This window comes from Sorex araneus, chromosome 5 (assembly GCF_027595985.1).
Source record: "Sorex araneus isolate mSorAra2 chromosome 5, mSorAra2.pri, whole genome shotgun sequence".
In the NCBI taxonomy this organism is placed as follows: Eukaryota; Metazoa; Chordata; class Mammalia; order Eulipotyphla; family Soricidae; genus Sorex; species Sorex araneus.
Genome location: NC_073306.1, coordinates 21,518,189 through 21,539,931, shown reverse-complemented (window position 1 = coordinate 21,539,931; position 21,743 = coordinate 21,518,189). Strand labels below are relative to the sequence as shown.

The following is a 21,743-nucleotide window of genomic DNA, read 5'->3' as shown; positions in this document are numbered from 1 at the left end:
TGAGCAGGAGTACCCCTGGGGTGGCCTCCACATCCCCAGGTGAGGCCCCGAGGGCGTGAGTGAATGCATGTAAGGGCAGACTTCCTGCTTCCCAGCATATGGAGGCTGAGGGGGACGGGACCAGGATGGGGTGGGATGGGGTTGGCCAGGTGAGGCACGGCCCAGAGAGGACCAGGCTGCTGGCCTGGGGGTCTCCAGCCTGGCCTCCCCCTCTGCCTTCCCCCTGCCCCAGGATCCTGTGCAGTGGGGGTGGGGCCGCCCAGACGCGCCCAGAAGGCCCTCTAGCGCTGACCCCTTTCTACCTCCGCTTCCTTTGTTCCCTGCCTCCCTCCCTTCCCTAGCTTTCCCTGGGCCTCTTTCTGGAATGTTCTGCCCAGAGCCCTTGGCTGCGGGAAGCTTTGAGAAGACAGTGGTTGAACAGTCCACCGCCTCCCCCCTCCGCCGTCTCCCACACTCGCTTCCCTGTCCAAGAGCACCCCCCTCCCCACCAGTGTACACCCAGCCGGAAATGCCTTGGCAGTGGTTACCATGGTAACCGGTCCTGCTGTTTAGGCTGCAGTGGCCGTGCCCCCTGCAAGAGCCTGGCACCCCGCAGGCCTCCCTCCTGGCAGGCGGCAGGCGGAGGTGTCTGGGGGACTGCCTTCCTTTCTGCCAGGAGCCCTGAGCTCTGCGGGTCTCCAGAGGGTCTCAGGGACGTGCTGCTGTTCTGGGTGGGACAGGCCTGGCTCCCGTCTCGGTTCTACCTGGGGGGGGAGGGGTGACCTTGAGCCCGTCACCTTGGGGTGTTTTGAATGGAATGAATTAGCTATGGGCACAGTTATGCACGGGGCAGGGTCCCCCGCAGTCTCTCCGGTGACGGGGCCAGAGCCCTGGCCTGGGTTTCTGCTCATCTCTGCTTGGGTTTTCCTGGGTGGGCTGTGTATGTGCATGCGTGCGTGTGTGCGTGTGTGCGTGCGTGCGTGCGTGCGTGCGTGCGTGTGTGTGTGTGTAGCTCAGACTGGCCGCCAGGATCAGGCTTCGAGGCTGACTTGTGCCTCCGTTTCCTCCGCTGTCCAATGGGGGGCGTTCCATCCCCGACTCCGAGGTTTCTTGTGTGGGCAAAGTTGGATTCACGTGTGTGAACGCACGCCCGAGTCCCTGCAACCGGGCAGGAAGCGTGCACACTCTCGGCTGCTCTGGGAGCAGGGGGTGTGGCGGGAGAGCCGGGGCCCCGGTGCCAGCCCCTCTGCGGTTTCCCTCCATCTGCAGCCGAGCCAGCTCAGACTCCGCCTGCTCCGGCAGGGTTGGCCGGGTGGCGCCCCTTCCCCACCCCCCGTGCCCAGGGCCGGCCGGGCACACCCGGCGCTTCTGCCAGGGATTGAGCCACGCGCGCCCTGGTGCCACCGCCACCGCCAATTCACAGCGCTGAGGATTTTCTCTGCCGGCCCTCCAGCTGGCAGTGGCCGCAGCCCTGCCTGGACCGGACAGCTGCTCGGTGGCTCCCCAGGGCCCTGGCCAGCCGCAGAGCCAGCTGCCGGACACAGCTCCTGCCGGCCGCCTCAGAGGGGGCGTCTGTGGAGGAAGGCGCTGCCTCTGGAGGCATTTTATCGGGGCTGCTGCCCCCGGGCTTGGCTGCTTGAGGCTCACATGGGTTAGATGTACTCGGAGATGTTCCAGAAGGGTGGGGGGTGGGGGGCCCACTCAGGCCAGGCTGGTCTTCCAGCGGAGGGGGGGACCAACGGTTCCTCTCTCCTGGCCCCACCCCTGTCTCTGAGGTTGTGCCAGTGTGACGCTGGTGTTGGCCAGAAGGACACGGGGGCCCCCGGGGCATGCTGCGGTCCTGGGCCGGGCTGTGGCCACTTGGGGTGCTGGGTGGTGGCTTTCGGATCACAGGAGCCTTGTGTGAACTGACCTCTCTGTCCCCGCCTGTCCCCAGAGCATCGCCTCGGTGTTCTCCAGCCGCTCTTCCCGCAAGTCGACCTCGAGGGCGGAGGACGCGGGCGGCGCCATGGCGGACGGCCAGGGGTACCGGAATCCCACGGAGGTGCAGATGAGCCAGCTGGTGCTGCCCTGTCACACCAGCCAGCGCGGCGAGCTGAGCATCGGGCAGCTGCTCAAGTGGATCGACACGACGGCCTGCCTGTCGGGTGAGGCTGGGGGCGGGCGGGGGCACCTGCCCGCACGCCTGGAGGAGGCAGCCCCTCCCTCTCCGTTGTTTTTTTTTTTCTTTTTGGGTCACACCCAGTGATGCTCAGGGGTTATGTGACTCCTGGTGGTGCTCGGGGATCGAACCCGGGTCAGCTGCGTGCCAGGCAAACGCCCTCCCCGCTGGACTATTGCTCTGGCCCCTCCCTCTCAGTTTAGTTTGGTTTGGGGGCCACACCCGCCTTACTCCTGGCTCTGCACGTGGAGGTCACTCCTGGAAGGGGTTGGGGGACCATGTGAGGTGCTGGGGACCGAGTCCCGGGCAGCCGAGTGCAAGGCAAGTGCCCTCCCCGCTGCACTATCGCCCCGGCCCAGAGCCTCCTTTCAGACGTGATCCCAGATAGTGGCTGCCCCTCCCCCAAGCCGGTCCCCCCCCCAAACTGGTCCCCCCCTTACCCTCTTACCATTCCCACCTTCGGCTCCCAGCCATGGTCCTGCTGGAAGCCAGATTGGCTTGGAGAGCACTGTGGGCGGGGACCGTGTGCCGGCCTGCTCTCCGCCCCAGCCCTGTTTGGGGGGCTCGCCGGTGGGGGGGCAGAGCCGGCGGCCCAGACTCACTCTGGTTGCCAGGAAGGCCTCTTAGAGGGGCTTCGTGAGCCAAGTCGGAGGGCCGGGTCCACCCAGGCCAGGGTGCGAAGGTGGTGCAGGTGCCCCAGAGGACATCTGGGCGCCCCAGGAGGCCGCGGGCCTGTGTGAGCGCGGCTGCAGTCCACCCTCCGCGCGGGTGCCCCAGGCCCACATGCCGGCCCGTGCCCGGGGCGCCAGGCCCAGCGCCCTGCCCTGGAGTGAAGCAGGAGGGAGGGGCCCCAGAAAGGAAACCGGGATGGGCTGGGGGGGGACTCCCGTGGGAGCAGGAGGGCTGGGTGCTGGGGTCGGGGCCCCTGGTGTTTACGCAGGCCTCGGTGCTCGGGTGGCGGGTGGTGATGCCAGCTCTCTCCTCCGACACCAGCCGAGCGGCACGCGGGCTGCCCGTGCGTCACCGCCTCCATGGACGACATCTACTTTGAGCACACCATCAGGTGAGCGCTCGCCTCCCCCTGCTTCCTCCTCACACTCCCCTCCTCGCTACTCCCTGCCCTGACCCAGGGGCCGGGCTCAGCGTGCGCCGGGATCCGCGTGTCTCTGCATGTCTCTGCGTGTCTCTGCATGTCTCTGCGTGTCTCTGCGTGTCGCCCAGCGCTGCCGGTCCCCCAAGCTGCCGCGTCTCCCTGCAGGGGCTCTGGAGCAGGGCTGGTTGAGGGGCTGATCTCACCCCCGGGGGCTGGGGGGCTCCCTCCGGCCAGAGCAGGGCCAGGAGCAGGGGCTGTGGCTCAGGGCTGCAAACAGGCCCTTGCCCCCAGGCCCAGTGTAGGGTGACTCAGGACTCCCGGTGCCAGCAGGTGGCGCCGAGCTGACCTGGAGGCCCTCCGTGGGGAGGCAGCTACGGGACTTTCCTTCGAAGAACCACGTTTGTTTTGTTTGGGGGCCACATCAGGGCTTGTTCCTTCCTGGCTCTGCGATCAGGGATCATTCCTGGCGGAACTTGGGAGACAGTACAGGATACCGGGGTTTGAACCCAGGTCGGCTGTGTGCAGGGCGAGACCTGCCCATCGTACCTCTCCAGCCCCCGGAGGAGCTACAGTGGGCAGGGAATGCCCTGTGACTCATGGGTGCCCTGGCGTCCGTCCTTCCTCACTCCTTCCCTCCTTCCTTTCTTCCTTCCTCACTCCTTCCCTCCTTCCCTCCTTCCTTCCTCACTCCTTGCTTCTTTCCTTCCTTCCTTCCCTCCTTCCCTCCTTCCTTCCTTCTTTCCTTCCTTCCTTCCTTCCTTCCTTCCTTCCTTCCTTCCTTCCTTCCTTCCTTCCTTCCTTCCTTCCTTCCTTCCTTCCTTCCTTCCTTCCTTCTTGTTTGTTTCTTGTTTGTTTTTGGACCACCCAGCAATGCTCAGGGGTCACTCCTGGCTCGGCATTCAGGAATTATTCCTGGTGGTGCTCAGGGTCTGTATGGGATGCTGGGGATCAAACTTGGGTTGGCTGCTTGCAAGGCAAGTATCCTCCCTGTTGTTCTCTCTCTCTCTCTCTTTCTCTCTCTCTCTCTCTCTCTCTCTCTCTCTCCAGCTCCTGGTACTTTTTTCTAATCTTTCATTATAGAATACTCCCCCAATTAAAAAAAATTTTTTTATTGAATCACCATGAGATAGACCATTACAAAGCTATTTATCATTGTATTTCAGTCATAAATATTCCAACTCCATCCCTTAACCACTGTACATTTATTTCCTACCACCAATGTGCTCAGTTTCCATCCCTCCACCTCCCCACCTGCCTCTATGGCAGGCACCTTTCTTCTTCCTCTCTCACCTTTTGTGCATTATGGCTTGCAGTACAGGTAGAAGAAGTCGTCATGTTTGTTCAGGGCATTCAGTATTTTTATCAGGAAGGCACAGCTGGAGTAGCTTTTTTTTTTTTTTAACTATGTGGTGACTTTGGGCTGTGGACGTGACTGCTGGGGCTTCTGGCAGTACAGGAAGGTGGGGGAGGTAGCCTATCCTGACCCTGAGAAAGTCTGTAGTTTTTTGCTTTTTCTTTTTGGGTCACACCCAGCAATGCATAGGGGTTACTCCTGGCTCATGCACTCAGGAATTATTCCTGAAAGCCTGGAGATTTCAGTGACAAAACCCGCATACCCGAATTTTCAGCAGATTAATATTTTGGTGAGGTCCATCCTGAGACGGTGGCGTCCATCCAGGACCATGGTGGTGATTTTGGCTTGGGGAGCAAGCGGCTGCTGGGAGCTCTGTTTGGGCGGGCACTGGACTAACCTGCCCCCCTCTGATGTTCCCCAGGTTAGTTAGCCTTGCGCGGGTCCGAGATTAACTGTGGCTTTTGATCTCTTTCGAGATTTCTTTATGGGTCTCTGAAGCAGGGCCGATAAATGAGCTTGTGTGGCTGAGCCGGAGGTGGTTTGTGGGTGTGGCTGCCTCAACTTACGTTTGGTGGCTTGGTTTCCTGGAACACTTGGTCCTGAGTTGTTGGAGTTTGACCAGAGGCATAGCAGTGCTTTGGGGGCCTCAGGGGCCCGAGGGCACCATCAGGCTGCCGATGCCCTCGCCCCTCGGGTCCAGGTTAACCTGCTGGTGTGGCCGCTCTTCCTGGGCCCCAGTGGCAATGGCAGCAGTGGCCCCACGGGGACCAGGCCGGGCCCAGGGCTGCTGCCATTCGCAACTCGGGCACTCTGGGTGGGCCGCAGCCTCCAGTCCAGCAGAGCCTGGCCAGGGGCACAGGCCCCCATCCTGGGGCTCCCTCAGTTGGTGCTCAGGGAGGTCCCCCATGATGTGCTGCGGTGGTGCAGGCTGGTCCAGGGAAGAAACGGTGGCAGGGCTGCCCGCCGGCCACTCACCGCTGGGGCTCATGGTGGGAACCCAGCGTTCCCCTCAACCCCGGAGCCCGCTCTCTGCTGTGGCGCGAGTTGGACCCCAGGAGCCCTATTCAGTCGCTTTAAAACCCTGCCACTGGAGGGGGCCGGAGCCATAGCACAGCGGGGAGGGCATTTGCTTTGCACGCAGCCGATGTAGGTTCGATTCCCAGCATCCCATATGGTCCCCCAAGCACTGCCAGGAGTAATTCCTGAGTGCAAAGCCAGGAGTAACCCCTGTGCATCGCCGGGTGTGACCCAAAAAGAAAAACAACAAAAAAAAAACCAAAAACAACCCTGCCACTGGAGTTGCCGCCCACGAACAGCCTCTCTGACTCCTGACCGAGGTGCTGGACGGCCATGAGCCCAGAGACTCAGAAACAAGTACTGGAACCCAGCGGCTTTTGGCAAAAATGTGCGCGGATTCTGAATTAAGTTTTCAGCCCCGGCCCAACCCAGGTGGTAAAAGGTGCCAATCCACCGCCTTTTCCCCCTGGCGGCTCAGGGGCCGCCGTCTTCCAGAGGCCAGTGGACAGACAGGTTTGGGCCCTCAGTGAGGAGGCGCGCGGGGTCTCACGGGATGGGGGTGGTCCCGGCCTTTTTCTCCCCTGCCCGAAAGAGACCTCGAGTCTCCGCCCACAAACGGCCTCTCTGACTCCTGATGGAGGTGCTGGCCGGCCGTGAGCCCAGAGACTCACAAGCAAGCACCGGAGCCCAGCGGCTTTGGGCAGAAATCCCTCCAGGTTTAATTACTAAAATTCCAGCATTCCAGAATGGCACGGGCGCCGTGGCGGCGTCCTCTGCTATTCATAATCAGGAGCAGAAAACATAGTGTCTACTGTTGCCTTTTCGGCAGATCTAAGTGTTGGGGAGAAACCTCAAATCACAGTGGTGGGCCCGGTGTCGAAATGTTGAGTGTGATCCAAGTAGAGAAAGAGTAATGTGGACACCACCTGCCACACGGGCAGGGGGAGGGCGTGGGGTGGGGGGATATGGGGTTGCTGGTGGTGGGAACTGTGCACTGGGGAAGGGACGGGTGTTTCATCATTGTATGACCGAGTCTTATGGGCTGGAGCGATAGCACAGCGGTAGGGCGTCTGCCTTGCTTGCGGCTGACCCGGGTTCGATTCCTCCGCCCCTCTCGGAGAGCCTGGCAAGAGTATCCCACCCGCACGGCAGAGCCTGGCAAGCTCCCCGCAGCATATTCAATATGCCAAAATCAGCAACAACGAGTCTCACAATGGAGGCGTTACTGGTGCCCGCTCAAGCAAATCGATGAGCAACGGGACGACAGTGACAGTGACAGTGATGACCGAGCCTTAAACCAAAAGCTTTGTAACTGCTCTCACGGTGATTCAGTAAAAACAAACAAACAAAAAACCCCTGCCACTGCCCGTATGCCAGAGGCCAGGAGCTGCGGGGGCTCTGCCCGCTGGTGGCCGTGCCACCATCCTTCCCAGTCCCACTGCAGGCTGGCGCGCCGCCCCAGGGAACCAGCTGGCTTTGCTCAGTGGCGCCCCCCCCTGAGACAGAATTACCCAGGGGTGCCCACACTCACTCAGCAGAAGTTTTATGGCCCCCAGAGAGCTGTCGTCCCTCTGCCAGCCGGGTTGCCACCCCAATCTTAGAATACTTTAAAAAATGTTAGGGGACGGGGCTGGAGTGATAGCACAGCGGGGAGGGCGTTTTTCTTGTATGCGGCCGACCTGGGTTTGATTCCTAGCATCCCATATGGTCCCCTGAGCACTGCCAGGAGTAATTCCTGAGTGCAGAGACAGGAGTGACCCCTGTGCATCGCCAGGCGTGACCCAAAAAGCGGAAAAAAAAAGTTGGGATGCCACACCCAGCTGTGCTCAGGGGTCACACTCGGCATGCTAGGGGACAACCTGCTTTGAACCTGGGCAACGCCTCACCCACTGTACTGTCTTCCCGGCCATTCACGTCCTTGCTCCTCAGAACAATCCTGTGAGGTCGTGGCTGCCAGTGTCATGTACAGAAGAGAACATGGAGGCACACGGATAGGAAATGACTTGCTTAAGGGCACACAGCCAGTGGAGGACCCAGAACATATGGCCCGGCAGGCAGTCTGGCTCTGGAGCTAACCAGTGGGCTACATTTCTGTATGTCTGAGGTAGGTGTAGTGACACAGAGGGTAGTCCATAGAGGCTTCCTGGAGGAGGTGTTTGAGCTAGCTCCAGCACTGTCAACATTGTGAGATGATGCTTTGAAGCCTCCATTTCTCTCTTCACTCGCGCTCTCTGTGGAGCCTGTAGGTTCTGGTGCCCGGAGGGGTGAGGGATAGACAGGGGAGGGGGTGGGGAGACGGTCTGTGATGGGGGCTCTGCTGCAGGACCGGGCTGGGCGTGGAAGGGGGAGCGTGAAGGCCCGGGAAGGAGGCGGAGTCACACCTGAGGAGACTTTACAGTCTGCTGCTCACGGTCCCCCTCTCTGGACGGGTGGGGACTCCCTTACCATAGCCTTAGTGCTCGGGAACACCAGCGCCTTCCGCTCCCGTCAGCCCGTCAGCGCCGAGAGGGCTTGTCCCGAGTCTGCCCTGCCGTGAGTCAGGGCGGGCCGGGGTCTCCCCCGCTTCTCTGACCCCTGCCCGGGCGCCGCCTCAGCCCAGCTCTCTCCGCCGCTGCCCTCTCGTCTCACTTCATCTGCCTCTGTCTCTGCCACTCTCTCTGTCTCTGTCTCTCGGTCTCTGTCACTCTCGTCTCTGTCTCTGTCACTCTCTCTCTGTCTCTCTGTCTCTGCCACTCTGTCTCTGTCTCTCGGTCTCTGTCTCTGTCACTCTCTCTCTGTCTCTCTGTCTCTGCCACTCTGTCTCTGTCTCTCGGTCTCTGTCACTCTCGTCTCTGTCTCTGTCTCTCTGTCTCTGTCACTCTCATTTCTGTCTCTGTCTCTCGGTCTCTGTCACTCTTGTCTCTGTCTCTCGGTCTCTGTCACTCTCGTCTCTGTCTCTGTCTCTCTGTCTCTGTCACTCTCGTCTGTCTCTGTCTCTCGGTCTCTGTCACTCTTGTCTCTGTCTCTCTGTCTCTGTCACTCTTGTCTCTCTGTCTCTGTCACTCTCTGTCTCTGTCACTCTCGTCTCTGTCTCTGTCTCTTGGTCTCTGTCTCTCTCAGCCTCTGTCACTCTTGTCTCTGTCTCTGTCATTCTGTCTTTGTCTCTCTCGTCTTTCTCTGTCTCTCTCTGTCTCTGTCTCTGTCTGTCTCTGTCACTCTCGTCTCTGTCTCTCTGCCTCTGACCCCATCTCTCTCTTCACTTGCGCTCTGTGAGGGTCCCAGTCCCTGGCCATCTGGATGCTCATCTGCTGGTGTGCTGTCCGCGTCCCTGTGGTGCCATTCGCGGTGTCCTCCGTCCCCTGCACACAGCAGCGTGTGCTGTGTGGGCACCACCTCCCCGCCCGGTGCAGGAACCCGGGGACGAGCCAGCTGGGGCCTGAGCTGTGGCACGGAGGGAAGGGGCCAGAGGTCCAAGGGGTGTGGCCTGGTTTGTAGGGGCGTTTGAGAGAGGAGGGGCAGGAGGAGGAGGGGAGGAACGGGAGGAGGAGGAGTGGGAAGAGGAGGAGCAGGAACAGCAGGGGGAGGAGCAGGAGGGCCTTGCACTGGGGTGGGCGGTGAGGGACAGGGGTGGCGCCTCTGCCCCACCTCCTTCCCGCCTCTGCCAGCGGGTCCCCCGCCTCCTGCCGCCAGGGGCAGTGGTGGCTCCCCGGTGCTGACTGTGCAGTGGGGACCAGACTCTGAGGCCCCGCCCCCCACGCTGCCTCCCCAGTGTGACTCCAGTCTCGCCTGAGGGGCTGCAGCCTTAGCACAGTGGATGTGGCCTTCGCCTTGCCTGTGGCCAGCCAGGTTTGACCCTCAGCATCCCATACTGTCCTCTGGGCACTGCCGGAGTGACCCCGGAATGCAGAGCCAGGAGTGACCCCTGCACACCACCAGCCGTGTGCCCCCAAACTAACCACCAGCCGTGTGCCCCCAAACTAACCACCAGCCGCGTGCCCCCAAACTGACCACCAGCCGCGTGCCCCCAAACTGACCACCAGCCGTATGCTCCCCAAACTGACCACCAGCCGCGTGCCCCCCAAACTGACCACCAGCTGCGTGCCCCCAAACTGACCACCAGCCGCGTGCCCCCAAACTGACCACCAGCCGTATGCTCCCCAAACTGACCACCAGCGCGTGCCCCCCAAACTGACCACCAGCTGCGTGCCCCCAAACTGACCACCAGCCGTGTGCCCCCCAAACTGACCACCAGCCGTGTTCCCCCCAAACTAACCAGACACAAGGCCCCAGGGAGGCCTGCCTGGCCCACGGCAGGCGTCCTTGGAGTGTGGCCTCCGTCCTCACCCTCTGCGTCGGGCCTTGGCCCCCAAATGTGGTTGAATGTGGGGTGCAGCCACCCCCTGGGGTGCTGGGGACCCGCCCCGAGTCAAGAGCAGGTGGTTTTGCTGCTATGAAATGCCGTGACTGACGGGTCTGCCGGAAGGGTGCAGGGGGAGTTGGATATGGGGGGGCGAAGGAGGCCCAGGAGGTGGACCCGAGGGTCTGAGAGCATCGCCTTGGCTGGACGGAGCAGGGGAGGCGAGTGCCCCCCAGCCTTCTCTCATCCATGCTTGGCCCGGCAGCGGGCACAGCCCAGCCTGAGGTCTGCACACTCGGTCGCAGCGTGGCCAGCGCGTGACCGTCCTGCCAGGGGCCGTCCTGCCGGGATCTCAGCCCCGCCCTCCCCTGCCCCCAGGAAAGCTCACCCCTGCTTTTCTCTCCGCAGCGTTGGACACGTGGTGAACATCAAGGCCAAAGTGAACCGGGCCTTCAACTCCAGTATGGAGGTATGTGGGGGGCCTGCCCGGCGGGCGGGGGGCGGGCGCCAGCTCCTCTCCAGTCTCGGCACCCAGACCCCTCGCGCTGGGCGTCCAGCTGCTTCGGACCCTTCTGGAATGTCCGGGAGCACCATGAGGGGCGTCCTGTCCACTTGGGCGGACAGGGACTGGCCTCTGGGCACAGACACGGAATTTTGACGCTGGCCCCGACTTCCAGCCTCCCGGGTCCTCTCAGACGGGTGCTCTGCCCCAGGCTTGTCCCCTGCACGGACTCCGTCCCCCCGCGGGCCAGAGGGGCCGATTCTTGTGCTGCCGGCTGTTGGGGCCACGGGGGCGTCCGGGGGCCTGGGGGTGCTGGGTGCTGGGGGGAGATTGCTCACCGCCACCGGTGCCGGGAGCAGGGCCTGGGGGACACTGGGAGTGGCCGGGCCTGGCTGTGTTTGGGCCCCCGAGGCCCCCCAGCCGCATGGCGTGTGTCTGTCTTCAGCGTCGCGGGTGCTCGGACACCGAGGCCCTTTCTGGGCCAGTTTCTCTCTTCCTGTCTCCCGGGAGGGCGGCCAGCCGGTCCCAGCCGGGACAAGAAGGGGAAGGACCTGCTGGGTCCCTCGCCGTGGGGCCTGCGGACGGCGTCCTGCAAGCCTGAATCTTCTCCCCCTCCCCCCCAGGTGGGCATCCAGGTGACCTCGGAGGACATGTGCTCGGAGAAGCAGTGGACCGTGTGCAAGGCCTTGGCCACCTTCGTGGCACATCGCGAGCTCTCCAAGGTGGGGGCCGCACCCGGTGTGGGGCCTGGGGTCTCGGCAGGAAGTGCACGGCCCACAGAGGGAGGACCCCGCCGCGGCCCCCTCGCCAGCGCCCACCTCTGCCAGGCAGCTCCCCGAGGCCCCCCTTGTCTCCAGAGTCCTCAGCCCTTGCACGAAGGGGGTGGGGACCCGGGCACATTTGCAGGGGGAATGTGGCACACGGAGGCAGGGAGAGGGGACGGAGGGACAGGACAGGGAGCCCCCGGCGGGGCCAGGCCCTGTGCTCGCTCAGGGACCCGCCCGCCTGCCCCAGGTGAAGCTGAAGCAGATCACGCCGCACACGGAGGAGGAGAAGACGGAGCACGGCGTGGCGGCCGAGCGCAGGCGCATGCGGCTGGTCTACGCCGACACCATCCAGGACCTCCTGACCAGCTTCCCCATTCAGGACGGTGGGTGACACTGCGGGGGACTGTGGGGTGACTGGGGTGACTGCCGTGTGGTGACTGTGGAGTGACTGTGGGGTGACTGTGAGGTGACTATCTTGAATGACTGTGGTGCATGATTGCGGTGGTAGGTGACCCTGGTGGGTGACTATGATGGTAAGTGACTGGTGGTGGGTGACTGTGATGGGTAACTGTTGTGGTGGGTGACTGTGGTGGTGGGTGACTGTCATGGGTGACTCTGGTGGCAGGTGACTGTGATGGTGGGGACTATTTTAGGTGACTGTGGTAGGTAACTGTTGTGGTGGGTGACTGTGGTGGGTGACTGTGGGGGTAACTGTTGTGACTGGTGGTGAGTGACTGGTGAGTGACTATGATGGTAAGTGACTGGTGGTGGGTGACTGTTGTGGGTAACTATTGCAGTGGGTGACTGGTGGGTGACTGTGGTGGCAGGTGATTGGTGGGGGGTGGACGTGGTGGTGGGTGACTGTGGTAGTGAGTGACTGTTGTGGGTGACTGTTGTGATGGGTGACTATGGTGGGTAATTGTGATGGATGATCATGGTGGTGGGTGACTGTTCTGGTGGGTGACTGTTGTGTGAGATTGTTGTGTGAGGCTGGTGTGTGAGACTTGTGTGAGGCTGTTGTATGAGGCTGTTGTGTGTGACTGTTGTGGGAGACTGTTGCGGGAGACTGTTATATGTGACTGTTGTGTGAGACTGTTGTGTGTGACTGTTGTGGGAGACTGCTGTGGGAGACTTGTGTGTGACTGTTGTGGGAGACTTGTGTGCGACTGTTGTGTGCGACTGTTGTGTGCGACTGTTGTGTGCGACTGTTGTGTGCGACTGTTGTGGGTGACTGTTGTGGGAGACTGTTGTGTATGACTGCTGTGGGAGACTGTTGTGTGTGACTGTTGTGGGAGGCTGTTGTGTGTGACTGTTGTGAGAGATTGTTGTGTGTGACTGTTGTGTATGACTGTTGTGTGAGACTGTTGTGGGAGACTGTTGTGTGTGACTGCTGTGGGAGACTGCTGTGGGAGACTTGTGGGAGACTGTTGTGGGTGACTGTTGTGGGTGCCTGTGGTGGCGAGGGACTGTTGCAGAGTGGTCACGGGGAGGGTCAGCTCTGCGGCCTGTGTGCTTCTGGGCCCTGTCTCAGCTGGGCAGCACCGAGATGGGGCCCCAGCTGGGCTGTCATCTCTCAGTTCTGTCCAGTGGGTGTGACAGCTGTTCCTTGTGGGTGAGGACACTGAGGGGCCCCTTGACCTGCCCTCGGTCACCCGCCCATGTGGGCTGGGCGCTGAGGGTCCCCCTGGCCTGTGCCGTGCCTCCACGTTGCTGTTGCCCCCGGGATTTGGGTCCCGGCACACGTGGGCCTGGGCAGGCGGGAGACCCGGCTGGGCGTGGCGTGGGGGTCGGGGGGGAGGCCCCCGGGCCCCAGCTCACGCCCGCGTCTCCGTGTCCGGCCGCGCAGACCTGGAGAGCAGGGACTGCAGCCACCGGGTGCCGGCCGAGAAGACCTTCGTGGAGAGCGTGGAGCTGGTCCTGCCCCCGCACGCCAACCACCAGGGCAACACCTTCGGGGGGCAGATCATGGCCTGGATGGAGAACGTGGCCACCATCGCCGCCAGGTGGGGGCGCTGCCCGGCATGCTGCCGGGTGGCCCAGGGCCCGGCCCCGGCGCGAGAGGACAGCTGTTGGCTGCGAGCTGTCTGCTGGGAACGGCAGTGTCTCTCTCCAGCCGGGCTTTGTCCTCCGCGTGCCCACGGCCGCCCGCAGCCCTGGCTCCTTCTCCCCAGACCCGACCCTCCTCCCCTCCTCCCCACGGCCTCTGGGCTGTGCCCTGGGGAGGGGAAAGCGCTCCTTCCTTCCCCGTGACCTGTGCCTGCGGGGCCCTCCCCCTCCAGCTCGGGGTGGTGGCCACAGCCCTGTTGGTCACTCACGGACAGTGTGTGCTCCCGGGAGCTGGCACTCACGGCCTCGGCCAGGAGCGCCTGCCCGACCGCGCCCCCTGAGCTAGGGGAAATCTCCCGCACCTTTCAGTTCTGGGGACAAGTGGCCCCACCGCTGGCTGTGACCCGTGGGACACGGCGTGTAAGCCGTGCCCCTGGCGCTGCCCGGCCAAGAGTGTGAGAAACCCTCTGAGGAAGAGCAGAGCCTGGCTGGTCAGGGAGGTCTTCCTGGAAGAGGAGCACTTCTCTGGGCCTTGAGTAGCTTTCAGGAAAGGGGCTTGCAGTAGTGGAACACCACGTGCTAAGGCACAAAGGCTCGGGCCAGAGAGATCACGCCGCTGACCTTGGTTTGATCCCCCCCCCACCACATTGTCCCGTGAACACTGCCAGGAATGCCCCCGAGCACAGATTTGGTAGTGCCCCTGAGCACTGTGTCTAGTCCTCCCCCTATTTAAATAAGTGGAGTCTACGGGGCTGGAGTGATAGCACAGCGGGTAGGGCGTTTGCCTTGCACGTGGCTGACCCGGGTTCAATTCCCAGCATCCTGTATGGTCCCTGAGCACCGCCAGGGGTGATTCCTGAGTGCAGAGCCAGGAGTAACCCCTGTGCATCGCCGGGTGTGACCCAAAAAGAATAAATAAATAAATAAATAAATAAATAAATAAATAAATAAATAAGTGCAGTCTAGGGCTCGGATGGGAGATGGGGGAGACCAGCCCTGAGCTCTCTCCTGTCACCCCCAAACTGCTTCCCAGCCCCACACTGGACCTCAGTTTCTCACCTCTGGGTTGGGCGTTAGTTCTGTCCTGGGCAGGATTGCCAGCGGGTCAGTGGGTGCGGGTGGCCCAGAGGGCAGGACCAATGGCTCTGGACGGACGGGGCCTGGATGGCTTGGGGAGGCGGTTGCCCCACGCTAGTATTGGGGGGCTGAAGTATTGGGGTGCATTTCTTCTGTTCCCCACTTCTGCCTCCTCTAGCCGGCTGTGCCGGGCCCACCCTACGCTGAAGGCCATTGAGATGTTCCACTTCCGGGGCCCATCCCAGGTGGGGGACCGCCTGGTGCTCAAGGCCATCGTGAACAACACCTTCAAGAACAGGTGAGGGCGCTGGACCGGGGAGAGTGGGGGGAGGGAGGCGGGGAGAGAGGGGGGGAGAGAGGGGGAGGGGGGAGAGAGGGGAGAGAGAGGGAGAGAATGAGAGAGGGAGAGAGAGAGAGGGAGAGAGAGGGAGAGAGAAAGAGAGGGAGAGAGAGACAGGGAGAGAGAGGGAGAGAGGGAGAGGGGCAGAGAGAGTGAGAGGGGGAGGGAGAGAGAGAGAGGGAGAGGGGAGAAAAGCCACAGAGGCAGGCTGGGGGTGGGGGGGGGTGATGGGGGGACCTGGGGACAGGGACTCTGGGAAGTGGAGGCTGGTGGGGGCTGGGTGCTGGAACGCTGTATGACTGAAGCTCAATCCCGGACAGCTTTGTAAGGGTCTGTCTCGCAGTGATTCAATAAAAAGGTTAAAAAATAAATAAAAGAACAGGTGAGGGGTTGGGGCAGGCGGCCTGTGAATGGCCCAGCTGTCCCTCTCTGCCCCCACCAACCCAGTGCCTCTACCTCCCCTCCTGTCTGGGGACTCTCGGGCTCCATCTCTCCCCTCCCCCACTGCCTAAGATTGGGGTATCCCCAGAACCCGTCCCTTTGGAGGCGCCCCAGTCCCCGGCCACCCATGCTGACTTCAGGCCAGGATCTTCTCAGTGTTTACAGAGCTTGTGGGCTCATCACTGAATGCTCCAGGCAGGCTGCCTGGCTGTGTGACTCTGGACCTCAGTGCTCTCACCTGTGAAATGGGCTCATGCCAGCCAGTCACTGTGAGGACTCAGTGAGGAGGTTCTAGTAAATGTTCCATAAGGGCCAGCCTTGTGGCGCCGTTGTTGCCATTATCACTCTTCATTATTAATATTATCATCATGACGATTATTACTTTTTTGTGGGTTTCTTCCTTTCTGTCTTTGGGCCGCACCTAGTGGTGCTCAGGGCTTACTCCAGGCTCTGTGCTCAGGGATCACTCTTGGCAAGGCTCGGGGAAGGACGGGGCGCCAAGGGTTGCACCACATCCGCCGCGTGCAAGGCAAGCGCTCTGCTCACTGTATTCTTTTTTTTTTCTTTTTGGGTCACACCCGGCAATGCACAGGGGTTACTCCTGGCTCTGCTCTCCTGGCGGTGCTCAGGGGACCATATGGGATGCTGGGAATCGAACCCGGGTCAGCCACGTGCAAGGCAAACGCCCTCCCCGCTGTGCTATCACTCCAGCCCCTGCTCACTGTATTCTTGCTCCAACCCCATTACTATGATTTTTTTTCTACTATTATTACTCCTCCCCCCACCCCACTGAGATATATTCCCAGTGAAGCAAGTAGCCTTGCCAAACAAGTCATGTTCTCATGTGGAAAAGAAGAAACACCCTAGTCTTTCTGCAGAAGAGTGTCAACAGATGAGCTCCGTGATGCTGGATGTGAAAAGTTTGCATTCCCGGAACTGGGGAAAGCTTAGCAGAAGTTACGTAGTATAGGACCTCCAGCCTCTGCCTTTTGGTAGGCAACTCTCCACGCATCTGCTTTCAAGAGTACAAGTTATTCCTTATCTGGAACAAGGAAAATCTCTTCAACAAGAAGTGCTGGGAAAACTGGACAGCTTCCTGCAAAAAAAGTGAACTCTGACTTTTGTCTAACACCAGGCACAAAAATCAGAACAAAGTGGATTAAAGACTTCAATATCAGACCTGAATCCATAAGGTACATAGAGGAAAATGCAGGCAGAACCCTCCATGACATTGAAGCTAAAAGCATCTTTAAGGATGAAACACTGACCAAGCAAGTGGAAACAAGCATAAACAAATGGGACTACACCAAACTAAGAACTTCTGCACCTCAAAAGAAGCAGTGACCAAAACACAGAGAGAGCCCACAGAGTGGGAAAGAATATTTACCCACTACCCACCTGATGGGCTGGAGTGATAGCACAGCGGGTAGGGCGTTTGCCTTGCACTCGGCCGACCCGGGTTCGATTCCTCCGCCCCTCTCGGAGAGCCCGGCAAGCTACCGAGAGTATTCTGCCCGTACGGCAGAGTCTGGCAAGCTACCCATGGCCTATTCAATATGCCAAAAACAGTAACAACAAGTCTCACCATGGAGACGTTACTGGTGCTCGCTCGAGCAAATCGATGAGCAACGGGACGACAGTGCTACAGTGATTATTACTACTACTGTTGTTGTTGTTGTTGTTGGCACTCTCCCTTGCTGGGCCTGGCAGCCCTGCGTGAGGGGCCATGAGGCCCAGCCTCTGGGTTCTAGCTTGGGTTCTCCTTCGACAGTTTGGCCCCTCAGCAGGCTACTGTCCACTTTCGGCCTTGGTGGCCCCCGGAGTAGGACTGTGTCCTGGGCTCTCGGCTTCCTGCTGCTTCCTTCGTCGTGCAGGACAGCGAGGTGTTGGAGCAGGCGCCGATGGCCGGGGGCCTGTGAGTCTGCGGGCGGGGGGCGTCACTTGCTCCGAGCTGTACGAACGTGAGTGTGCACACGCGTGCTGGCCGGTGGTGCACGTGGTCGGGCCCGAGTGCCCGGGAACTTGCTCGTGTGTGCAGGGTGGTGTGTGCGTGGGTGTCCGGGTGCTGTGGCCCCGGAAGGGCCCCGCCTGGACACAGCCCCCGTCCCCGCAGCATGGAGGTGGGCGTGTGCGTGGAGGCCTATCGCCAGGAGGCCGAGACCCAGCGCCGCCACATCAACAGCGCCTTCATGACCTTCGTCGTCCTGGACGCAGACAACCAGCCTCGCACGCTGCCGCTGATCCAGCCCCAGCCCGGGGTGAGTGGGGCTGCCCCCGCCCCCGCCCGCTCTCCGCCCTCTCTGCCAGCCCCTGCCAGGCCGGGGGGGGGGACACCTGTGTAAGTGGGCACTTTGTTCTACCTGGAAGGACTCGGCTCCTGACTGTGGGTGCCCCCAGCCCGCAGAGTCGGGTGAGCACTGCCTGTGGAGTCCGTGTAGGTCAGAAACTGCCCCCCCCTGCCCGCAGACTTTCCATTTCTGGGTATAAAAGGGCTCGTCTGAGTCCTCGAGGTGGGGATGTTCCCATGGAGACAGGAGAGCCCAGTGGCAGGGACGGGTGTCAGGACTGGCCCCCCAGGCTCCCTGCAATGTCGCCGCTCCCGGGGCTGGTGCACGGCCGTCGTGTGTGGGGCCCCGGGTTCCGGCTCCTGCTCTGCAGAAAACAGACAGACGTAGAGAGGAAACTCCTCCTTCCTCGCCGTCTCCCTTCTCGGGGCCCAGGGGGGCCCCTTCTGTGAGAGATCCCTGCCGGGCAGCTGGGCGGCGTGCGGGAGCAGGGGGCCTGCAGGCGGAGGGTCTCTGAAGGGCTTTGGGGACCGTCCACGCAGCGCCCGGGAGCCGAGGGGTGTTAGGAGCAGTGGGTGTAGGGCAGACCCGGGGGGTCCTCGGGGCCTGTTCCTGACGCTCCTCCCCTCACCCCCTGACCCTGGGCGAGCCCCCTGACCTTCCTGCCCTCAGTCCCTCTCTGCAGCGGCTGGGCTAGACCCCCGCAGAGGCTTATGGGGGGGGGGGGCTGTCCCCTGGAGAGCACTTCAGCAGAGCCTCTGGGGGCCAGAGAGCACTCAGGGCAGGAGCACCCATCTCGGTTCAGTCTGTGCACGACTTGGGGGGCCCCCGCCCCCTGCCAAGGAGAGCCAGGGCATGTATGAACCTGTGGAACCGTGCATGTATGAGACCCCAAGCGTGATCCCCGGCACCCGTGGCACCTGCTGAGGGTGGCCTCCCTGTGAAGCCAGAGTGATGGGGAAGAGCGTTTTTCCTTCTTTTTTGATAGCTGTAGTGTGGTAGCACGGCTGTTTATCCATTGGTTCAGACTGAACAGGGTGTGAGCTGCGTGTGTCTGCGGCTTTAGAGATGCATCCGGGGAGTAAGCGGTGCTCGGCCTAGGAGGGCTCTCGGGGGAGCCATGGCACAGCGGGTAGGCACTTGCCTTGCACACAGCCGACCCGGGATCGATCCCCAGTATCGTATGGTCTCCTGAGCACTGTCAGGGTGATGCCTGAGTGCAGAGCCAAGCTCTGAGCACCATCAGGTGTGGCCCCCAAACAACAGCCAAAATGAGGGTTCTTGGTGTGGTAAGAGCCTTTGAGGGGACCCCTGACAGAGGCGCAAACAGGGCCCTGGGCAGGCGGCGACGCTGGGGCGCACGTCGGGCCCCCGCTTTCCCAGGGGGCTTCGTGGACTCCTGTGGCCGTGTGGTATCTCCCGGAGCCTGCAGGGGTGCCCCTGCGGGCAGAGTGTTCTGGGTGTCGGCGACCTCCCCCACCCGACACCGCTGCCCGCCCCTGCTTCTCCCCCAGGACGGCGAGCGGCGATACCGGGAGGCCAGTGCCCGGAGGAAGATCCGCCTGGACAGGCAAGTGCGCTGGGCGGGCCTGGGCAGGGCTCGGGGCTGGGGGCGCGGGCAGCAGGACCTCGGGGTAGGACCCGGGGCGCAGGACTTGGCCGCGAAGGTTGAGAGAGCTGAGAGCACAGCTGGGCTCCTAAACTGTTACAAAGGCCTGGCCCAGGGCTTCTGCGGCCGGGGGTTCTACACCCTGGGGGTTCTACACACTGGGGGTTCTACACTCTGGGGGTTCTACATCCTTGCGGTTCTACATCCTTGGGGTTCTACACTCTGGAGGTTCTATACCCTGGGGCTTCTGTCCAGGGGGTTCTACACCATGGGGGTTCTACACTCTGGAGGTTCTACACTCTGGGGGTTCTACATCCTTGGGGTTCTACACTCTGAGGGTTCTACACTCTGGGGGTTCTACATCCTTGAGGTTCTACATCCTTGGGGTTCTACACTCTGGGGTTCTACACCTTGGGGCTTCTGTCCAGGGGGTTCTACACTCTGGGGGTTCTATTCGGGGGTTCTATGCCCTAGGGGTTCTACACTCTAGGGGTTCTATACTCTGGAGGTTATACATTCTGGGGTTCTACACCCTGGGGTTCTACACTCTAGGGGTTCTGTCCAGGGGGGTCCTACACCCCTAGGGGTTCTACACTCTTGGAGTTCTTCACTCTGGGGGTTCTGTCCAAGGGGTTCTGTACTCTGGGGGTTCTACACTCTGGGGGTTCTGCATCCTGGGGGTTCTGCATCCTGGGGGTTCTGCATCCTGGGGGTTCTACACTTTGGGGTTCAGTGCCCTGGGGGTTCTGTCCAGGGGGTTCTAATCCTTGGGGTTCTGCATCCTGGGGGTTCTGTGTCCAGGGGATGTTGCATCCGAGGGGCCCTTGTCCTGGGGGTTTCTCGTTTTGGGGGCTCTTCATTCTAGGGGGCCTGTGCCCTGGGTCCTGTGCTCTGGGGGGGGGAATGTCTGCGCCCACCCACACCCTCCCCTAGCCTGTCCTTTCTCGGAAACTGAGCTTTCAGTCGCCTGCCCACACCGGTGTCCCTGTCCCCCGGAGGCCCGTCCGCAGAGATGGGCCCCCAGCTCCTTCTGTCCCTGCCCCCAGGAAGTACATCGTGTCCTGTAAGCAGACAGAGATGCCGCTCTCGGTGCCCTGGGACCCCAGCAACCAGGTAGGGGCTCCCTCCCGCCCCGCCCCGCTGCCCAGGGGGCTGGGCTGAGGCTGACCGCAGATGCCCTGTTCAGGGCCCAGCGCCCGCCCTGTGCTCCCGCCCGCCTGAGCTTCCCCCCTGCCCGCCCAGGTGTACCTGAGTTACAACAACGTCTCTGCCCTGAAGACGCTCGCGGCCAAGGACAACTGGGTGCTGTCCTCGGAGATCAACCAGGTGGCTGCTCCCCCCCCCCCCCCGTGCCCCTTTCCTTTCTCTGGGCGACCAGGGGGCTGACAAGGGCGCCCGAACCCTCACATCCCTCTGGTCCAGAGGTTCCCTTGGGGGTCCGAGCACATCATGGCACGACCAGAGAAGGAGAGCTGCCCCCGGGGCCAGCCCTCCCCTCCCCAGATCTTCACCCCTGCAGGACTGGGGGCCGAGCAGGGGCGAGGGGAGATGTGAGCTGAGCCTCTCCTCCTTGGACACGTCCCTCACAGCCCCCCACCCCCAGCCCGTGGCACCGGCCCTGTGCGGGGGACACTCCGGGCTCACACTGGTCCCTGAGCCTCCTTCCGGGTCCTTCTCCCTCGGGACCCCACCCGGGGCCACAGGGGGCTCTGAGCTCGCAGCCTGGCACCTGCCAGCCCTGCTGCCGTCCGTCCACTTGTGCGAATCCTCTCTCTAGTGCCCCGAGCTCAGGGAGGTCGAGCTGCTTCCCCATAGTCACACAGCGAGTCAGTGGCGACCCCGGGGGCCCGGCTCCGGGTGGGGGACACGGGAGCGAGCGGCTCTGTCCCTTGCAGGTGCGCCTGTACACCCTGGAGGACGACAAGTTCCTCTCCTTCCAAATGGAGATGATGGTGCAGCTGGACGCTGCCCAGGTCTTCCAGCTGCTCTCGGACCTGCGCCGGCGGCCCGAGTGGGACAAGCACTACCGGTGAGGACAGCCGGGAGGCATTGGGGGGGAACACTGCTGGGCTCCCGGCCTGTGTCTGGCCGCCCTAGCCTGGGCCTCAGTTTTACTTCCTCTTAAAATGGGTGCTTGAGGGACCAGAGAGATGGATTAAAGCGTTTGCCTTGGGGCTGGGATGGGAGCACAGTGGGCAGGGTGCCTGTCATATGTGTGAGCATGTGTGTGTGTGCATGTGCACACACACACTCTCACACACTCACTTGTACACTCACACTCACACACATTCACTCACACACACTCACTCATACATACACACTCACACACACACATACCCACACCCCCCACACCCACACACACTCTCATACACAGTCACACTCACCCACACTCACTCATACACACTCACTCACACACACTCACACACCCCCACACCCCCCCACTCACATAATCACACTCACACACACACACACTTGTAAACACACACTCACACACGCCCTCACACATACTCACACACTCACACACATACTCACACACTCACACATAAACACACCCACACACACACCCCACACTACTCACACACACATACACACTCATACACACTCACACATTCACACACACTCACACACTCACACACAGCCTGGGTTTGCTCCCCGAGCCCATCCGGACTGACCCTTAAGGGCAGAGCAGGAGTAGATCCTGGGCACCACCAGCTGTGCCCCAATCACTGCTCACCC

At 61.7% G+C, this 21,743-nt stretch overlaps 1 protein-coding gene across 3 annotated transcripts in view; it reads left to right on the top strand.

Moving 5' to 3' along the window:
* Positions 1 to 21,743, top strand: part of ACOT11 (acyl-CoA thioesterase 11) — a 48,604-nt gene that overhangs the window by 22,884 nt on the left and 3,977 nt on the right. For 2 of the 3 annotated variants that reach the window (XM_055140213.1, XM_055140215.1), the window contains exons 2-13: positions 1,916 to 2,126; positions 3,134 to 3,203; positions 10,349 to 10,409; positions 11,066 to 11,164; positions 11,457 to 11,592; positions 13,056 to 13,212; positions 14,511 to 14,630; positions 17,227 to 17,371; positions 18,913 to 18,968; positions 20,054 to 20,120; positions 20,250 to 20,333; positions 20,903 to 21,036. In XM_055140213.1, coding sequence (XP_054996188.1) covers positions 1,916 to 2,126; positions 3,134 to 3,203; positions 10,349 to 10,409; positions 11,066 to 11,164; positions 11,457 to 11,592; positions 13,056 to 13,212; positions 14,511 to 14,630; positions 17,227 to 17,371; positions 18,913 to 18,968; positions 20,054 to 20,120; positions 20,250 to 20,333; positions 20,903 to 21,036 — 1,340 coding nt within the window. Of the gene's footprint in view, positions 1 to 1,349; positions 1,631 to 1,915; positions 2,127 to 3,133; positions 3,204 to 10,348; positions 10,410 to 11,065; positions 11,165 to 11,456; positions 11,593 to 13,055; positions 13,213 to 14,510; positions 14,631 to 17,226; positions 17,372 to 18,912; positions 18,969 to 20,053; positions 20,121 to 20,249; positions 20,334 to 20,902; positions 21,037 to 21,743 lie in introns of those variants that run through there. The other variant, XM_055140216.1, reaches the window with a different exon arrangement.